General features: G+C 50.4%; 1 protein-coding gene across 1 annotated transcript in view; it reads right to left on the bottom strand.

Annotated features, from left to right (window-relative positions):
• Window positions 1-16,130, bottom strand: part of PRSS56 (serine protease 56) — a gene marked incomplete at its 3' end in the record, with an annotated part of 20,372 nt that overhangs the window by 1,659 nt on the left and 2,583 nt on the right. Inside the window, exons 3-9 of the mRNA XM_029286683.1 lie at window positions 14,373-14,426; window positions 11,180-11,369; window positions 9,920-10,028; window positions 9,649-9,805; window positions 7,038-7,180; window positions 5,560-5,719; window positions 3,452-3,640 (exon numbers count right to left, since the gene is read on the bottom strand). Coding sequence (XP_029142516.1) covers window positions 3,452-3,640; window positions 5,560-5,719; window positions 7,038-7,180; window positions 9,649-9,805; window positions 9,920-10,028; window positions 11,180-11,369; window positions 14,373-14,426 — 1,002 coding nt within the window. The remainder of the gene's footprint in view (window positions 1-3,451; window positions 3,641-5,559; window positions 5,720-7,037; window positions 7,181-9,648; window positions 9,806-9,919; window positions 10,029-11,179; window positions 11,370-14,372; window positions 14,427-16,130) is intronic.

The following is a 16,130-nucleotide window of genomic DNA, read 5'->3' as shown; positions in this document are numbered from 1 at the left end:
TCCTTCCTTCCTCCCTCCCTCCATCCCTTCATTCCTTCCTCCCTCCCTTCCTTCCTCCCTTTCCTCCCTCCCTCCCTTTCCTCCCTCCCTCCCTTCCTTCCTTCCTTCCTTCCTGAACTTCATAACCTGTTTTGTTAAAAAAAAAAAAAACCTAACTGCCAAGGATGAAAGAAGGGTTTTTTTGTTTTTGCCTCCTCTGCTTCTATTGTAATCCCACCCTCATTAAGAAAAACGGATTCTCCTGTTCCTGGCAATCGAGAAAGAGGGATTCTTGCCTTATTCAGACTAATGCTATTAAAATCAGCCCATTTAAAAAGAGGCTAAATAGCAGAGAAGTGCCCCAAAATAGCAGCGTCCCTGTTCCAGGTGTTTCAGAGGGGCTCCAAAAAAGGGGAAAAAGTAGCATTTACGGGGAAATTAACTTATTATAAAAAAAAAACCCCTTATGTACGAAAGCAGCTAATGTATTTTGTACAGAATCGCTTCATTTTCCTAACACTCCAGGATGATAAATGTAGGAACAAAAGTCTCGTACAAAACTCATTATTTGCTCATTTTGCCGTATCCCTCATTGTAAATTACCACTCTGAAACTCATGGTTTCACCGTGTAGGAAAGAGAAAACGACCTGGAGAAGAAAGGAAGGCTAGTCCAATAAAATGTTTGTGTGTGTGTGTGTGTGTGTATGTGTGTGTAAAATCCCCCTTTCCCCAATCACGGAATCGAAGCCAGGCACAACAAGCTCAAAAAAAGAGTGAGGTTTTAATCACATGCTTGCACCCATCATCTTTACCCCCCCTCCTCCCAAGGATGGCCGGTAGCAGATCCTGGCTGGACTAGATGACCTTTAACGTCTCCTCCAACTCTATGATTCTAGGATGACAGGTAGTCCTTGACCTTTTGGGGGGGGGGGTTCAGGTCAGAAGCAGCGAGGCTTCCGGGTCAGAAGCAACGAGGCTTCCGGGTCAGAAGCACTGAGGTTTCCGGGTCAGCACTGAGGCTTCCGGCTCAGAAGTACCGAGGCTTCTGGGTCAAAACGCCAAGGCTTCCGGGTCAGAAGCACCGAGGCTTCCGGGTCAGAAGCACCGAGGCTTCCGGGTCAGAAGCACCGAGGCTTCCGGGTCCGAAGCAACGAGGCTTCCGGGTCAGAAGCACTGAGGCTTCTGGGTCAAAACGCCAAGGCTTCCGGCTCAGAAGCACCGAGGCTTCCGGCTCAGAAGCACTGAGGCTTCTGGGTCAAAACACCAAGGCTTCCGGCTCAGAAGCACCGAGGCTTCTGGGTCCGAAGCACCGAGGCTTCCGGGTCAGAAGCACTGAGGCTTCCGGCTCAGAAGCACTGAGGCTTCTGGGTCAAAACACCAAGGCTTCCGGCTCAGAAGCACCGAGGCTTCTGGGTCCGAAGCACCGAGGCTTCCGGGTCAGAAGCACTGAGGCTTCCGGCTCAGAAGCACTGAGGCTTCTGGGTCAAAACACCAAGGCTTCCGGCTCAGAAGCACTGAGGCTTCTGGGTCCGAAGCACCGAGGCTTCCGGGTCAGAAGCACTGAGGCTTCCGGCTCAGAAGCACCGAGGCTTCTGGGTCAAAACGCCAAGGCTTCTGGCTCGAAAGGATTAGCCGGGGACATCACCGTCACCCTGGGGATACCCAGCTGGGGACTCTTTCCATGTCCCTGCAGGAGCTGGAGGGAAGGATGAGAGCTCAACCCTGCCCCATGGCAACTCTTGGGTCTTGAATGCAGGCTTACTATAACCTCCTGCCCAGCGTTCTAGCCATTCGAGCCACCGTGCTCCTTGGTAGTCCTTGACTAAACAACGGTCATAAAATGAGGTTGCGTAGGCGATGACCAGGCTGAGCCCAAGGGAGGGGTCGAATGCGTCATAAGTCAGGAGCCCCCGCTCGCTCGCAAGAGATCTCAGTCCAGCCCGCCTCGAATGCCTGTCTTATCTCCCACTCATTTCCCTTGACTGTTAGTTGGCCAGATTCTTGGATTAATGTCAGGAGATTCGGGCAGTTCAAAAGACCATAAACACGTATTGCAAGCGTAAACGCTCTACAACCGTGATGGCGAACCTTTTAGAGACCGAGTGCCCAAACTGCAACCTCAAACCCACTTATTTATCGCCGGGGGCGAGGTGGGCGTGGCCCACTGGATGGGCGTGGCTGTGGTCATGGCAGATTGGGTGGGTGTGGCCAAGGTGGGCATGGTCACCTCAATGTTGCTCATGGGGAGGGATGCCTGTGGGGGGTGGGCAGGGTTGGGGGGATCCAGGGGGTCTCTGGCAGGTGCGGTGGTAGGCAGGAGGCTCGTCCTGCGGGGTGAGGCGAGGCAGGGCGGCTGCTGCCTGACACCATCGGCCCCCGCACATAGAGGCCAGCGAGAGCATGGGGGCCAATGGTGTCCGTCAACAGCCACAGCCTGCCGGCCCCTTGACCGGTGCACTCTGGGGCTCCGCAGCCCGTCCCCAGAAGTTCAGAGAAGCCGCCTCTGAGCTGGACAGATGGCCAAAACTGAGGAGGCGATGCAATGGGTCGTGCCTGGGAAAAGGAGAGCATGCGAGGCCAGGAGGGACGGGACGGGAGGGGGGGAGGACAACCAGCCGTGCCAGGTTGCATCCGGCCACGTGGGACCTCGGTGAGTTAGCGGGCGGCTGGTTGAAGAGGAACAGTTGCCATCTCCGGGGCATGGCGCGCGTGCCCACAGAGAGGGCTCTGAGTGCCACCTCTGGCACGCGTGCCATAGGTTTGCCACCACTGTTATAGACGCTCACAAACGCAGACAGGCAACAAGAGCAGGACAGAGGGAGGCGATGGGGCCACTCCAAGGGAGGAGGAGAAGGCATTGAGAAGCCACGCCTGGGGAGGGGCTGCATAATGAAAAGGGAAGGTGTGGGCGGTGCTGGTTGCTGAAGGCAACCGTTTGCAAAGGACTCAAGTGTCATGGAATCCTGTTTTCTTCGCCTTGCTTGTGAACAATTCTCCGTTTGAATCCTGTTTTGTTTGCCTTGCTTGTGAAAGTTCTCCGCTTGCATTGTGGTTTTTTTGCCTTTGCTTTTGGGACATTTTGCAGGTCTGTACCCAACTAATAAAATGGGTTTGTTTTCCCTGCATTTCCAGCCTACTTGTTAAAAGAGGGGTTGGTCCTTGTGAGTTAACAAGGACTCACGTAGGCTGGGACACAACAAATCTTCCCAGCTGGCTTCCGGCGAGCAAAATCAATGGGGGGGGGGGAAGCCAGACTCGCTTAACGGCCGAATGAATCCCTGAATCACGACTGCAGTGAATGAATGAATCACGACCGCAGTGATTTGCTTAACAATGTGGCAAGGAAGTCATAAAATAGAGCAAGACCTCGCTGAACAACGTTCTGGCTTCGCAACCATAAATTTTGGGCCCAACCGCGGTCGTAGGTTGAGGACTACGTGCATAAGCTTCTTCGGGGGCCACGCCCCTTACCACATTGCTGTCTCTTCCCCTTGCACTTCTCCTCAGCGGCCTGGGCACAAGCTGCTGGGCTGGGCGACCGGGCGCACGGCTGCGCATAGAAGGCGCATAAGCGACGGACTTCTGCCAGCTGTTTGTCTCCCGGGATCCGAGCGGCAGCCAGCCACTCTGAACAGCTGGCCTCTCGGCTGGAGGGAGATCCTGAGCAGGAGAGGAGAGCAGTTGGGGGGGGGGGGAGGCAGAAAACCTATTTAAAACTTGAAAATTATAAATATTAAATTTAAACATTAACGGGAAACTAAAAACTGGGGAAAAAACTAATTAGGACATTGATTGTCTGTAAAGATTGACTGTTAAAACAACTAGGGTATGTGTAAAGTAAAAATTACTGACAAACATGAGAAAGTTATTTTTATTTAGTCGATATAATAAGTGTACTAGTTTAAATATGAGACAGTAAATACTAAGGGGGAAAAGAGAGGAAATATTTAATGTCAGAGTTTGAGATCTGTACTAAAAAATACTTGTATGTTGTTGCATTGTCGATTAACTCAGCCGCCACGTTGCTTTTTAAGTATTTAAATGTAAAACTAGAAAATCAATAACATTTTCTTTAAACAAAAAACAAAAAACTTCCCCATTAGCAGTTCCTGAACCACAGGCAGGATCTCACGTTCCATGAGAATGTGCCTGCAAAATTTGGTTCATAGCAATAGCATTTAGACTTATATATCGCTTTATAGCGCCCCCTCTAAGCACTTTAAAGGGTCAGCATATTGCCTCCCCCAAAACCATCTGGGTCCTCATTTTACCGACCTCGGAAGGAAGGAAGGAAGAAAGGTTGAGTCAGTCTTGAGCCAGTGGGAATCGAACTGCTGGCAGTGGGCAGAATTAGCCTGCCGTACTGCATTCTAACCACTGCGCCACCACGGCTCATGGGGTTTGGCTAAGCTAGGTTTGGGTCTTTGCAAGCTGTGTCAGTCCAGGTCGGTGTTTCCCAACCTTGTCAAGTTTAAGATGGGTGGACTTCAACTCCCAGAATTCCCCAGCCAGTCCTCTCTAACAAAATGAAATCCAATGGTGAGAAAAATAAGATTTTACACTTAGGCAAGAAAAAACAAATGCACGGGTACAGAATGGGTGGTACCTGGGACTCAATAGTAGTAACTACGAGACGGATCTCGGAGTCCTACTGGACAATCCCTTAAACAGGAGCCAGCCGTGTGCTGCAGCTGCCAAAAAAGCCAACACAGTGCTAGGTTGCATGAACAGAGGGAGAGAATCAAGATCACCTGAAGGGTTAATACCACTTTACAATGCCTTGGTAAGGCCACACTTGGAATACGGCATCCAGTTTTGGTCACCAGGATGTAAAAAAGATGTTGAGACTCTAGAAAGAGTGCAGAGAAGAGCAACAAAGATGATTAGGGGACTGGAGGCTAAAACATACGAAGAACGGTTGTTGGAATTGGGAATGTCTAGTTTAACGAAGAGAAGGACGAGGGGGGACATGATAGCAGTCTTCCAGGATCTCAGTGGCTGCCCCAAAGAAGAGGGAGTCAAGCTCTTCTCCAAAGCGCCTGAAGGCAGGACAAGAAGCAACGGATGGAAACTAATCAAGGAGAGAAGCAACCTAGAACTAAGGAGAAATTTCCTGACAGTTAGAACAATTAACCAGTGGAACAACCTGCCTCCAGAAGTTGTGGGTTCTCCAACACTGGAAGTTTTTAAGAAGAGACTGGACAGCCATTTGTCTGAAATGGTATAGGGTCTCCTGCCTGAGCAAGGGGTTGGACTACATGACCTCCAAGGACCCTTCCAGCTCTATTCTGATTGATCGATCGATTGAAGTTGTGAATATTCCAACGCTGGAAGTTTTTAAGAAGAGACTGGACAGCCATTTGTCTGAAATGGTATAGGGTTTCCTGCCTGAGCAGGGGGGTTGGGCTAGAAGACCTCCAAGGTCCCTTCCAACCCTGTTATTCTGTTATTCTGGGGAATTCTGGGAGTTGAAGTCCACTCATCTGAAACTTGCCAAGATTGAGACACACGGATCCAACCCTTTGGTCTATTCTGCCCCCTGCTGGTGAGGCTGGAGAAAGGCAGCCCCTGGCACTCACTCTCCATCTGCTGTCGGATCCAGTCTGCAAAGGCAGTGATGCGAGTGTACACCCCCGGTTTCCCACGCTCCCCGCAGCCAGAGCCCCAGGAGGTGATTCCGTGCAAGACGTAGCGCTCCAGCAAAGGGTCCCAGCACATGAGGGGCCCTCCCGAGTCCCCCTGAAAGGAGAAATGGTTGCAAGTCCAAAGCAGAAGGCAAAGGGAGCTGTGTCCCAAGAATTAATCCCACATTGTATGAATAAATGCTATCAGGGAGAGGAGACTCACATCCAACCATCTTTTGGGGTCACCAGAGTCAATGAAGGTCAAGGGACCAACTACAAGTACAGTTGTACAACACCCCCCCCACACCCAAAGTGACTTTTCAGAGAGAAGAGAAAGAGGAAAGAGGAGAGAGAGGAGAGAGAGAGAAGAGAGAAGAAGAGACGAAAGAGAGGAGAGGAGAGGAGAGAGAAAAAAGAGAGAAGAGAGAGAAGAGAGAAGAGAAAGAAGAAAGAAGAGAGGAGAAAGAGGAGAGAGAAGAGAGAAAGAAGAGAGAAGAGAGAGAAGAGAGAGAAGAGAGAAGAGAGAGAAAGAAGAGATAAGAGAGAGGAGAAAGAAGAGAAAGAAGAGAGAAAGAAGAGAGAAGAGGGAGAGAAAGAAGAGAAGAGAGAGAGGACAGAGGAGAAAGAGGAGAGAGAAAAAAGAGAGGAGAGAGAAGAGAAAAAGAAGAGAGAGAGAAAAGAGAAAAAGAAGAGAGAGAAAGAACAGAGGAGAAAGGAGAGAGGAGAGAGAAGAGAGAGAGAGAAAAAAGAGAAGAGAGAGAGAGGAGAGGACAGAGGAGAGAGAGGGGAGAGAGAGAAAAGAGAAGAGAGAGACGAGAGAAAGAGGAGAGAAAAGAGAGAGAGGAGAGAGAAGAGAGAGAGAAAAGAGAAGAGAGAGAAGAGAGAAGAGAGAGAAAGAGGAGAGAGAAGAGAGAAGAGAGAAAGAAGAGAGAAGAGAGAGAAGAGAAAGAAAGAAGAGGAGAGAGAGGAGAAAGAGGAGAGAGGAGAAAGAGGGGAGAGAGAGGAGAGAGGAGACAGAAAGAAGAAAGAGGAGAGAGAAGAGAGGAGAGAAAGAAGAGAGAAGAGAGAGAGAAAGAGGAGAAAGAGAAAAGAGAGAGAGGAGAGAGGAGAGAGAGAAAACAGAAGAAGAGAGAGAGAGAGAGAGGAGAGAGAGAATGTGACCACCTTCTGCAACCTGACACAGTTGATGGGAAGCCAGATTCGCTTAACAACCCTGTTTACTAAATTAGCAACTTCAGCGATTCACTTAAAATGGGGGGGGGGACTCACTTCACCAATGTTTCGTGTCACAGGAGAAATTTGGGGTTCAATTGTGGTCGTATGTTGAGGACCCCCTGTGCAGCACCTTTACCCCTGCACCCAGCAGCCATCCCCAGGCAGGGAGTGGCCTCACGTCCCTTACCTGCAGTCACCCCTCGCTCCAGGACCCTCACCTGACACGAGTCGATGCCGCCAGAGAGGTACCCAGCGCAGAACATGGCGCTGCTCACCAGCTGGCTCCCTAGAGCCGCACGGCACAGGTCTTGTGCCAGGATCGGCACCCGAGCTTCCATCACCACCTCAGCAGGTGGCCCGTCTAGGAGAGAAGCAGATGGAAGCATGAATGGCCTACACCGCCGTTCTGCCGGTTTCCTCCCCCTTGGCAGGTGAGATGCGACAGGTAACTGGGCCCCAGGTGAGACGCTGCAAGAGGACAATGTCAGCTCTTCCTCCTCCTCCTCCTCCTCTGATCCAGGTCCGGTTTTGATGAGCAGCCCGAGAAGTTGCAGATCACTGATAAAGATCGACGGAGATTCCCAGTCATCCAGGTCAAGGTTGTCCCAAAGGTGCCTTTTCATAAGACAACTGGACTTTTCTTTGTTTTTCTTTGAAGTCTTTTCGCTTCTCCTTCCAGAAGCTTCTTCAACTCTGACTGGACGGTGAGGAATGGAAGAATTTATAGGCCTTGCAGACCGCTGGTCATTTGCATTCTTTTAGAGAGTCGTTGAGGCCACTTGGAGGTTTGTCTGCGTCCTCAGGGTCACCTGAGTGGTACAAATGGGTACGGAGCCTTCTTGAGACTGCTGAAAGGATCGTGCTGTAGACTGGAGATAGATGGTGTCGTATCTCTCCCCTTCTGTTGAGAGAGGGCTGTTCAGTTTGGACATAGATGGCCTCCAAGTGGCTTCAACGACCCTCTGAAAGAATGTAAATGACCAGCAGTCTGCAAGGAATATAAAGAAGCAAGGAAGCTTCTTCAACTCTGACTGGATGGTGGGGAATAGAAGGAGTTATACTCCTTGCAGACAGCTGGTCATTTGCCTTCTTTTAGAGCGTCGTTGAGGCCACTTGGAGGTTTATCTGTGTCCTCAGGGTCACCTGAGTGGTGCAAATGGGTGTGGAGCCTTCTTGGGACTGCTGAAAGGACCGTGTTGTAGACTGGAGATAGATGGTGTTGTATCCCTCCCCCTCTGTTGAGGAGGGCTGTTCAGTTTGGACATAGATGGCCTCCAAGTGGCCTCAATGACCCTCTAAAAGGATGCAAATGACTAGCAGTCTGCAAGGCGTATAAATCCTTCCATTCCCCACCATCCAGTCAGAGCTGAAGAAGCTTCTGGGATGAGAAGCGAAACATCCTCAGGGAAAAACAAGGAAGTTCCGTTGCCTCCTGAAAAAGCATCTTTGGGACGACTCTCATAAATATGAATCGCTTGCCAAGCGTCTACATTTTGAACATGTGTCCCTGGGAATGCTGCAATGGTCATAAGGGTGAAAAATAGGCACGCTACTTTTTCAAGTGCCGTTGTAACTTAAAATGGTCCCTGGTTGTAAGTCAAGGACGACCTGTACATAAGTAGAATTTAATAGATTTGTGCTTTCCGACTTGCAAGATTCTGCCAAGGTAGCATGGCATAAAAAGTAGATTTAGCTCATTTAGGGATGTTTCCTGTCCGGTTCACCTAGCAGGGCTGACAGAAAATCTGTTAGGCCAGCGGTTTCCAAATCTTTTGGGCACCAGGGACCGGTTCCGTGGCGAGAGGTTTTTCCACAGACCGGAGGGGAGCGTGGTTTTGTGTGCTGCCTGCATCCCACAGAGGGGGCTTTGCTTGTTTTCATGGACCGGGTTTTGGCATGCCGTGGACCAGTGCCAGTCCACGGCCTGGGGATTGTGGACCCCTGTGTTAGGCGATCACTAGGAATTCAAAGTGACTTGATGGCACCTATTCAATCCATCAACCAATCGACTTTTCCGAAGTTTTGGATATTACAGGCAGTCCTTGACTTACAACCGTTCATTTAGTGACCGTTGGAACTTACAGTGGCACTGACTACAGTGACATACGACCGATTTTCACACTCAGGACCATTGCAGCATCCCCACAATCACGGGATCAAAATTCGGACACTTGGCAACTGACTCGCATTTGTGTGATCCGCTTTTGTGATCTTTGGACAAGCAAAGTCCATGGGGGGGGGAAGAAGCCAGATTCACTTAACAACCGTGTTATTAACTTAACAACCACAGTGATTCACTTAATAACGTGGCCCGAAGGTTGTAAAATGGGGCCAAATTCACTTAACAACTGTCTCACTAAACAACAGAATTGCGGTCATTAAGTAGAGGACTACGTGTAATTCCCTGGCCTGCAAGGCTTTAGAGGAGGGGTCCCCAACCTATGGGCTACAGCCCACCACCGGGCTTCAGGCTCAGACTGCAGAAATGGCTGGGCAGTGCACACACACATTTGTGGTGCACTCCTGCACTCGCGCTAGCGCCCGTGGCCCCATTGGCGCATGCACCTGGGCGCGAACGGGGCTGCTAGCGCCGTGCGGGTGTGCATGGCCCATTTGTACCATGCACGAATGGGGCTGCTAGTGCCACGCTAGTGTGCGTGGTCCCGCTTGCATGTGTGCATGCGCGCAAACCAATTTGGAATCTGCTCTCCTTCCCTCCGGTCCGCGAGGCTGGAAAGGTTGGAGACCTCTGCTTCAGAGCCTTCATCCAAGCCATCTCAAAGGGGAGCCGAGGGTCTTGACCTCCAAGTCCCCCAGCCCCACCGCTACCTTCATAAAGCGAGCCCCAGCCGACAATGTAGCAGAGTTCCTGGCTCGTCTCCGCGGCCTGGTCCGGGAGGCAGACGGGGGTCACCCAGGCCGAGGGCCGCACGGGAGCGGTCAGTTCCAACAAAGCCACATCCCCATGAAAGGTCTTTGGGTCGAACTATGGAAAGAGAAACGGGCTGTTGCAGTGGGGGGAAAGAGCATCAAGCAGCCATAGGGATTAGGGTTGGGGGTCTTCTGCAAACGGTGGGTAGGACCAGACCCCCAGACTCACCTTGGGGTGCGTCAGGATGCGGCTGACGGGCACCACCTGTTCGCCTTCATCCCGCCTGGTTAGATCATAGTTACCTAGGACCACCGACCAGGCCAGCTCGTTTCGGCTCCTACCAGCAGAAGAAAAACAATTGTGGTCATAAGTACGTGTCCAGGAATTGATTTAACAGCTAACCAGCTTATGTAAGATATAAGATGTCATGATAGGAATGACTCAGCAGGGTCTGAGTCTCTTTAAGAGCCTTAGTATAAAGAGAAGGCTCTGCTGATGTGTTCTCTCTCTCCTGTTTCCTGCTGTAACTGCTGTGAGTTGGATCCTGCTGTATTAACACGTGGATGTATATTGTTCCGGGTGTATGATATTGTAGATAATGTAAGCTAAACCACCATATAATATAGACCAGTGGTGGCGAACCTATGGCACACGTGCCAGAGGCGGCACTCAGAGCCCTCTCTGTGGGCATGCATGCCATGCCCCGGAGATGGCAACCGTCCCTCTTCAACCAGCTGCCCGCTAACTCGCCGAGGTCCCACGTGGCCGGATGCATCCCAGCACGGGTGGTTTCCCTCCCCTCCATCACATCCCTCCTGGCCTCACATGTTCTCCTTTTCCCGGGCACGACCCACTGCATCGCCTCCTCAGCTGTCGGCTATCCGTCCAGCTCAGAGGCGGCTTCTATGAACTGCTGGCGGTGGGCTGCGGAGCCCCAGAGTGCGCCGGTCGAGGGGCCAGCAGGCTGTGGCTGCTGATGGACACTGTCGGCTCCCATGCGCTCGCTGGCCTCTGTGTGCGGGGGCCGATGGTATCGGGCAGCAGCCGCCCCGGCCCCTGCCTCGCCTTGCCCTGCGACAATGGCACCCCCGCCCTGCCTTGCCTTGCCTCGCCTCACCCCGCAGGACGAGTCTCCTGCCCACCGCCCCACCTACCAGAGACCCCCTGGATTTCCCCCAACCCTGCCCGGCCCCCACAGGCATCCCTCCCCACAAGCAACATTGAGGTGACCACGCCCACCCAGTAGGCCACACCCACCTGGCACCCGGCGATAAATGAGTTTTGGGTTGCAGTTTGGGCACTCGGTCTCTAAAAGGTTCGCCATCACTGATATAGACCACTGTTTACTGTGTTTACTCCTGGGTCATCTCGGCGCAATAAGACTGTGCATGCTCTGACAGGGAGACTTTTGTGGACCCACCCTAAGCAGGGGTTGGACTGGATGACCTCCCTGATCTCTTCCATAGAGACGGGAACCCTTGGCCTTACCCAGTGAAGCAGTGGGCGGTTGTGACAATCCACACGCTCCCTACCAGCACCCCACTGCACATCAGCTCTCCGTTCAGCATCACCGACACCAGCCACGGCCAGGCACCCGGCTTCGCACGGCTACCCCCCACAATCTTCCCCTGTGCCAGCGTCACATTAGGGGCAGGGACCACACGGCGCCCACAGGATTCTGCAAACCGAGGCGAGAAAGGGTTAGAGTCCAGTAACCGGTTGAAGGATGTCAGAATCAACTCTCTAGTCCCCAAGCCGCACATTCACACAACCCATCGGACTGGGTGTCAGAATCCACCCAGGTTCTGGCCTTGCAGACTACAACCAGTAACTAATAGGGTTGAGTGAAGATTAGAGCAGTCTTTCCTAAGCTTAGCCGTTTTCAGATGTGTGGACTTCAATTCCCAGAATGCCCCAGCCAGCATTGCTGGCTGGGGCATTCTGGGAGTTGCAGTCCACACAACTTAAAGTAGTTCAGCTTGGGAAACACTGGATTAGAGGCTAAATCACCGAGGCACAAAGCAAAATATAAGCTCGGGCTCTGGTATGTATTTACGACGGTTGCCGTGTCCCAAGGTCATGTGATTCCCCTTTTGCGACCTTCGGATTCGTTTAATGACTGCACGATCCTCTTAAGAACTGCAGCCCTTCGCTTCACAATGAAAAGGTTCATAACATCAGGCCCGACTCACTCAACCACCGCTTTGCTTAGCGACGGAAATTCTGATCCCAATTTAGTTGTACGTCAAGGAGCACCTGGGCTCCAGGTCGGGAAAAGCTACATTAGAGTCTATTAAATAGCAGGCAGATGCTTTTATACAGGGCTCTGCAACCTTGGCAACTTTAAGCCTGGTGGACTTCAACTCCCAGAATTCCTCAGCCAGCCTCCTAGAACTAAGGAGAAACTTCCTGACAGTTAGAACAATTAACCAGTGGAACAACCTGCCTCCAGAAGCGGTGAATGCTCCAACACTGGAAGTTTTTAAGAAGAGACTGGACAGCCATTTGTCCGAAATGGGATAGGGTTTTCTGCCTGAGCAGGGGGTTGGACTAGATGACCTCCAAGGTCCCTTCCATCATCATCATCATCATCATCATCATCATCATTATTATTATTATCTCCAGATCCCAGCAAGGTTTAGGCAACAGATGACACGCAAGTAGTAGGCAGCTTTCTATATACAGGCAGTCCTGGAGTTATGACCACAAGGTGCCCCAAAATTTCCGTTGCTAAGTGAGACCGTTGTTTGTCCCATTTGACAGCTTTTCTTGGCACAGTCTGACACTGGGCACAAGTCTCCTTCCGCTCCCTCCTGTCAAGCTTAATCCCAATTAAGAGGGTGACTGGCCTGTCCCGTAAGGTCAGCGTTCAGCCTGGCGACCTTTTCAGACCCAACGCTGACCTTGCTCCTAAAACAAAAAACAGCAAAACTGGTGCACCAGCCCGGTCTGTTTCTCCAGATCCCCGCTGCGGGTCCGTTGCTGCGGAAGAGAACGGTTGCAATCACGCCGCCTGTGATACAACCACAGGTGCACAGAAGCAGAGGAACGAAGCAGGAATCTCCCTATGGCAGAGTCCTCGACTTACGACGGTTCACTTGGGGACCGTTCAAAGTTACGACAGCACTGAAAAAAGGGACCGGGTTTTTTTTCCGCAGCTACGAACATTTGCAGCATCCCCCGTAGTCACGCTGGGGGGATTGATTCCTATTTACGACAGCGGCCCTGCGCTGGGGTCACGGGATCAAAATTCAGGAGGTGGGCAACTGGTTCCTACTTACGACCGTTGCAGCATCCCAGGGTCACGTGATCAACTTTTGCGGCGTTCTCACGAGCAAAGTCTATGGGGAAGCCGGATTCACTTAACAACTGGGTTACTAAATCAGCGGTCCCCAACCTTTTGGGCACCAGGGACCGGTAACATGGAGAGGGGTTTTTCCGTGGACTGGAAGGTGCATGGTTTTGTGGGCTCTCCTCCATCCCGCGGATGGGGCTTTGCTTGTTTGTGTGGACCAGTTGCTGGCATGCCACGGCCCGTTACCGGTCCGTGGACTGGGGGTTGCGGATCCCTGTACTAAGTGATCAACTGCAGTGAGTCCCTTAGCAACGGTGGCAAGGAAGATCGTGAAACGGGGTAAAAAAAAAATCGCTTGACAAATGTCTCTCTTGACAAATGTCTCTCCACAATCTGGAGCTCAATTGTGGTCATAAGCCGAGGACTACCTGTACTCTGAGGACAGGTGTCTGAAATGGCATAGGGCAGGGGTGGGGAACCTTGGCTCTTTTATGACTTGTGGACTTCAACTCCCAGAATTCCTGAGCCAGCATGGGGGAACTATGGCCCCCTTTATGACTTGTGGACTTCAACTCCCAGAATTCCTGAGCCAGCATGGGGGAACTATGGTCCCTTCATGACTTGTGGACTTCAACTCCCAGAATTCCTGAGTCAGCATGGGGGAACTATGCCCCCCTTTATGACTTGTGGACTTCAATTCCCAGAATTCCTGAACCAGCATGGCTCAGCTTGGAAACCGCTCCCTTTCCCCTCAGCATGGCTGGCTCAGGAATTCTGGGAGTTGAAGTCCACAGTCATAAAAGAGCCAAGGTTGCCTACCCCTGGTATAGGGTTTCCTGCCTAAGCAGGGGGTTGGACTAGATGACCTCCAAAGTCCCTTCCAACTTTTTTTTTTATTATTATTATTATTATTATTATTGATCATCGCACAGTCAGCCAGATGTTCAGACTGGATTTGGATTTGGACCTATCGAGTCCTTCTCAAGGACCTGGGATAGGCAGATGTGGATGTTTGATGGTATTACAGATCTCGTTGCAGGATGGAAGCGGTTCCTAGTAAGGCCGCCTTTTGCAATTGACTGATGGCAAATTTGTCAATGCCGATGATGGTGTTCAAGTGGTTCTCCAGTTGTTTTGGGATTGCACCCAAGGCGCCTATTACTATTGGTACTACCCTTGTTGTTGTTGTTATTCTATTATTATTATTATTATTATTATTATTATTATTATTATTATTATTATTATTATTATTATTTTCATTAGATGTGAACCTCAGTCAACTGAACATTCAAATTGACTGGCGCTGATGGTTGACACGGGTTGTTATCATCATCATCATCATCATCATCATCATCATCGCCAATCTGCTCAAGGTTGCACCCTAACCTGGAAGAGACTGATCAGCCACAACATTCGGAGCGCCCTCCTCGTTTTCCAGCTCTGCAAATGAATTAGAAAATGACAGTTAAAATCAACAAAGTCCCTTTACAGCCATCAGACGCAGCCAGCTTTTAATTCTGGGACAAGAATGCACAAACAGCCATTTTTGTCTACAGGTACCCTTCCTTTAGTGACTGAAGTCACAACGGGCCTGAAAAATGTGACTTGTGACCGTTTTGCACACTTTTGCAGCATTCCCCCCTCCCCCGTGGTCACGGGATCGAAATTCAGACACTTGGCAACTGACTCATATTTACGACGGTTGCCACTTCTGCGACCTTCTCGCAAGCAAAGTTAATGTGGGAAGCCCGATTCACTTAACAACCGTCTGACTAACTTAACAACTGCAGCGATTCACTTAAGGACGGTGGCAAGGGAGGTCGTAAAATGGGGCAAAATTCACTTAACAACCATCTTGCTTAGCAATAGAAATTTTGGGCTCCCTTGTGGTCGTAAGTCGAGGACTCTCTGTGTATCGTCCAAATTCAGGATCAAGATTTTGCGTGGCTCTTTTTATCATGAATGGCACATGAAAAATGAACCAGAATTCTTTTTTTTTCTTTTTTTCTTTTATATATGTGTGTGTGTGTGTGTTTGTGTGTGTGTGTGTGTGTGTCTGTGTATGTGTGTGTATATATGTACATGCATATGTATGTATGTATGTATATATATATATGTAAATTTAGATTTTGTTGACAAAGAGTTAAAGGGAGACAAGTATAGCTATTTCAAGCTATTTAGCTCTCATCAGCTAGCTATACTAGTCTCCCTTTAACTCTTTGTCAGCAAAAACTCTTTGTCAGCTAAATTTACAGAAATAGTTTATTCACATATTTAACAATGATTAATAGTAATTCATTGCTATAATTCCATAGTTAACGTATCATAGGAATACACTTCCTTGATCCTCTCTCCTTCCAGTAAAATTCTAATTTTGTACGTGCCGATAGTATCAAGAACTGTATTTGCTTAATGTGGGCAGAATTTTTTTTTTCAAAGAGGGTTTCAGGGCATCTGAGGGCTGAAAGAGCGTCTATTTCTGAGGTTTAAGGAAAGAAAAATACGTAAATTAGGAACTCCACATTTCCCATCCATTTTCCCCTTGCCTGGCCTTGGGGGACCCCAAAAGTAACGTGAGTAGCTTCCGTGTGTGTCGGGGGCTCAGTCCATCCACGGGGAAACCCACAGAAGACATAAGGGTATCATATATATATGACATCACCCGGACAATTTAATCTGAACAATTTGTATCGCCTGTGTCATGTCACAAGTGACGTGTTGTCATTGCCCATCCTAGGGATGTTTATGTGATCCATCTGTACTTTGATCACTGGGGAGTCCACTTTGCTGGCTGATTCAAGGGGGATGGGAGGAGGGCCTTGCACTGACCCCCTTGGACAACCAGGGGGTTAAGGAAACAGCGCAAAGAAAGGGGAAGGAAGATGTTGCACACACAAAAGGATCTCTGGGACCAGATCCTGCCTGCTCAGCGTGCAAATCTCAGCAGGAACACTGAGGTTTTAGAGGGGGGGGCTCCTACGCTTGGGGCAGCCAGCCACGGAAAAGCAGGACGGCTGGCACTGTCCCTTTGGGCTCTCTGAAAAGCCGCAAAATTGGAACTGGGTCAGAAAGTCTCGGGCTACAATGGCGTCATCAGAACGCTGAACATCCCTGCGCCTGCTGTGAGCCGGACAGGGACCGGAT

This window comes from Protobothrops mucrosquamatus, unplaced genomic scaffold (assembly GCF_001527695.2).
Source record: "Protobothrops mucrosquamatus isolate PMUCROS unplaced genomic scaffold, P.Mucros_1.0 scaffold4542, whole genome shotgun sequence".
NCBI classification, from domain to species: domain Eukaryota; kingdom Metazoa; phylum Chordata; class Lepidosauria; order Squamata; family Viperidae; genus Protobothrops; species Protobothrops mucrosquamatus.
This window is presented reverse-complemented; position numbering and strand designations above follow the sequence as displayed.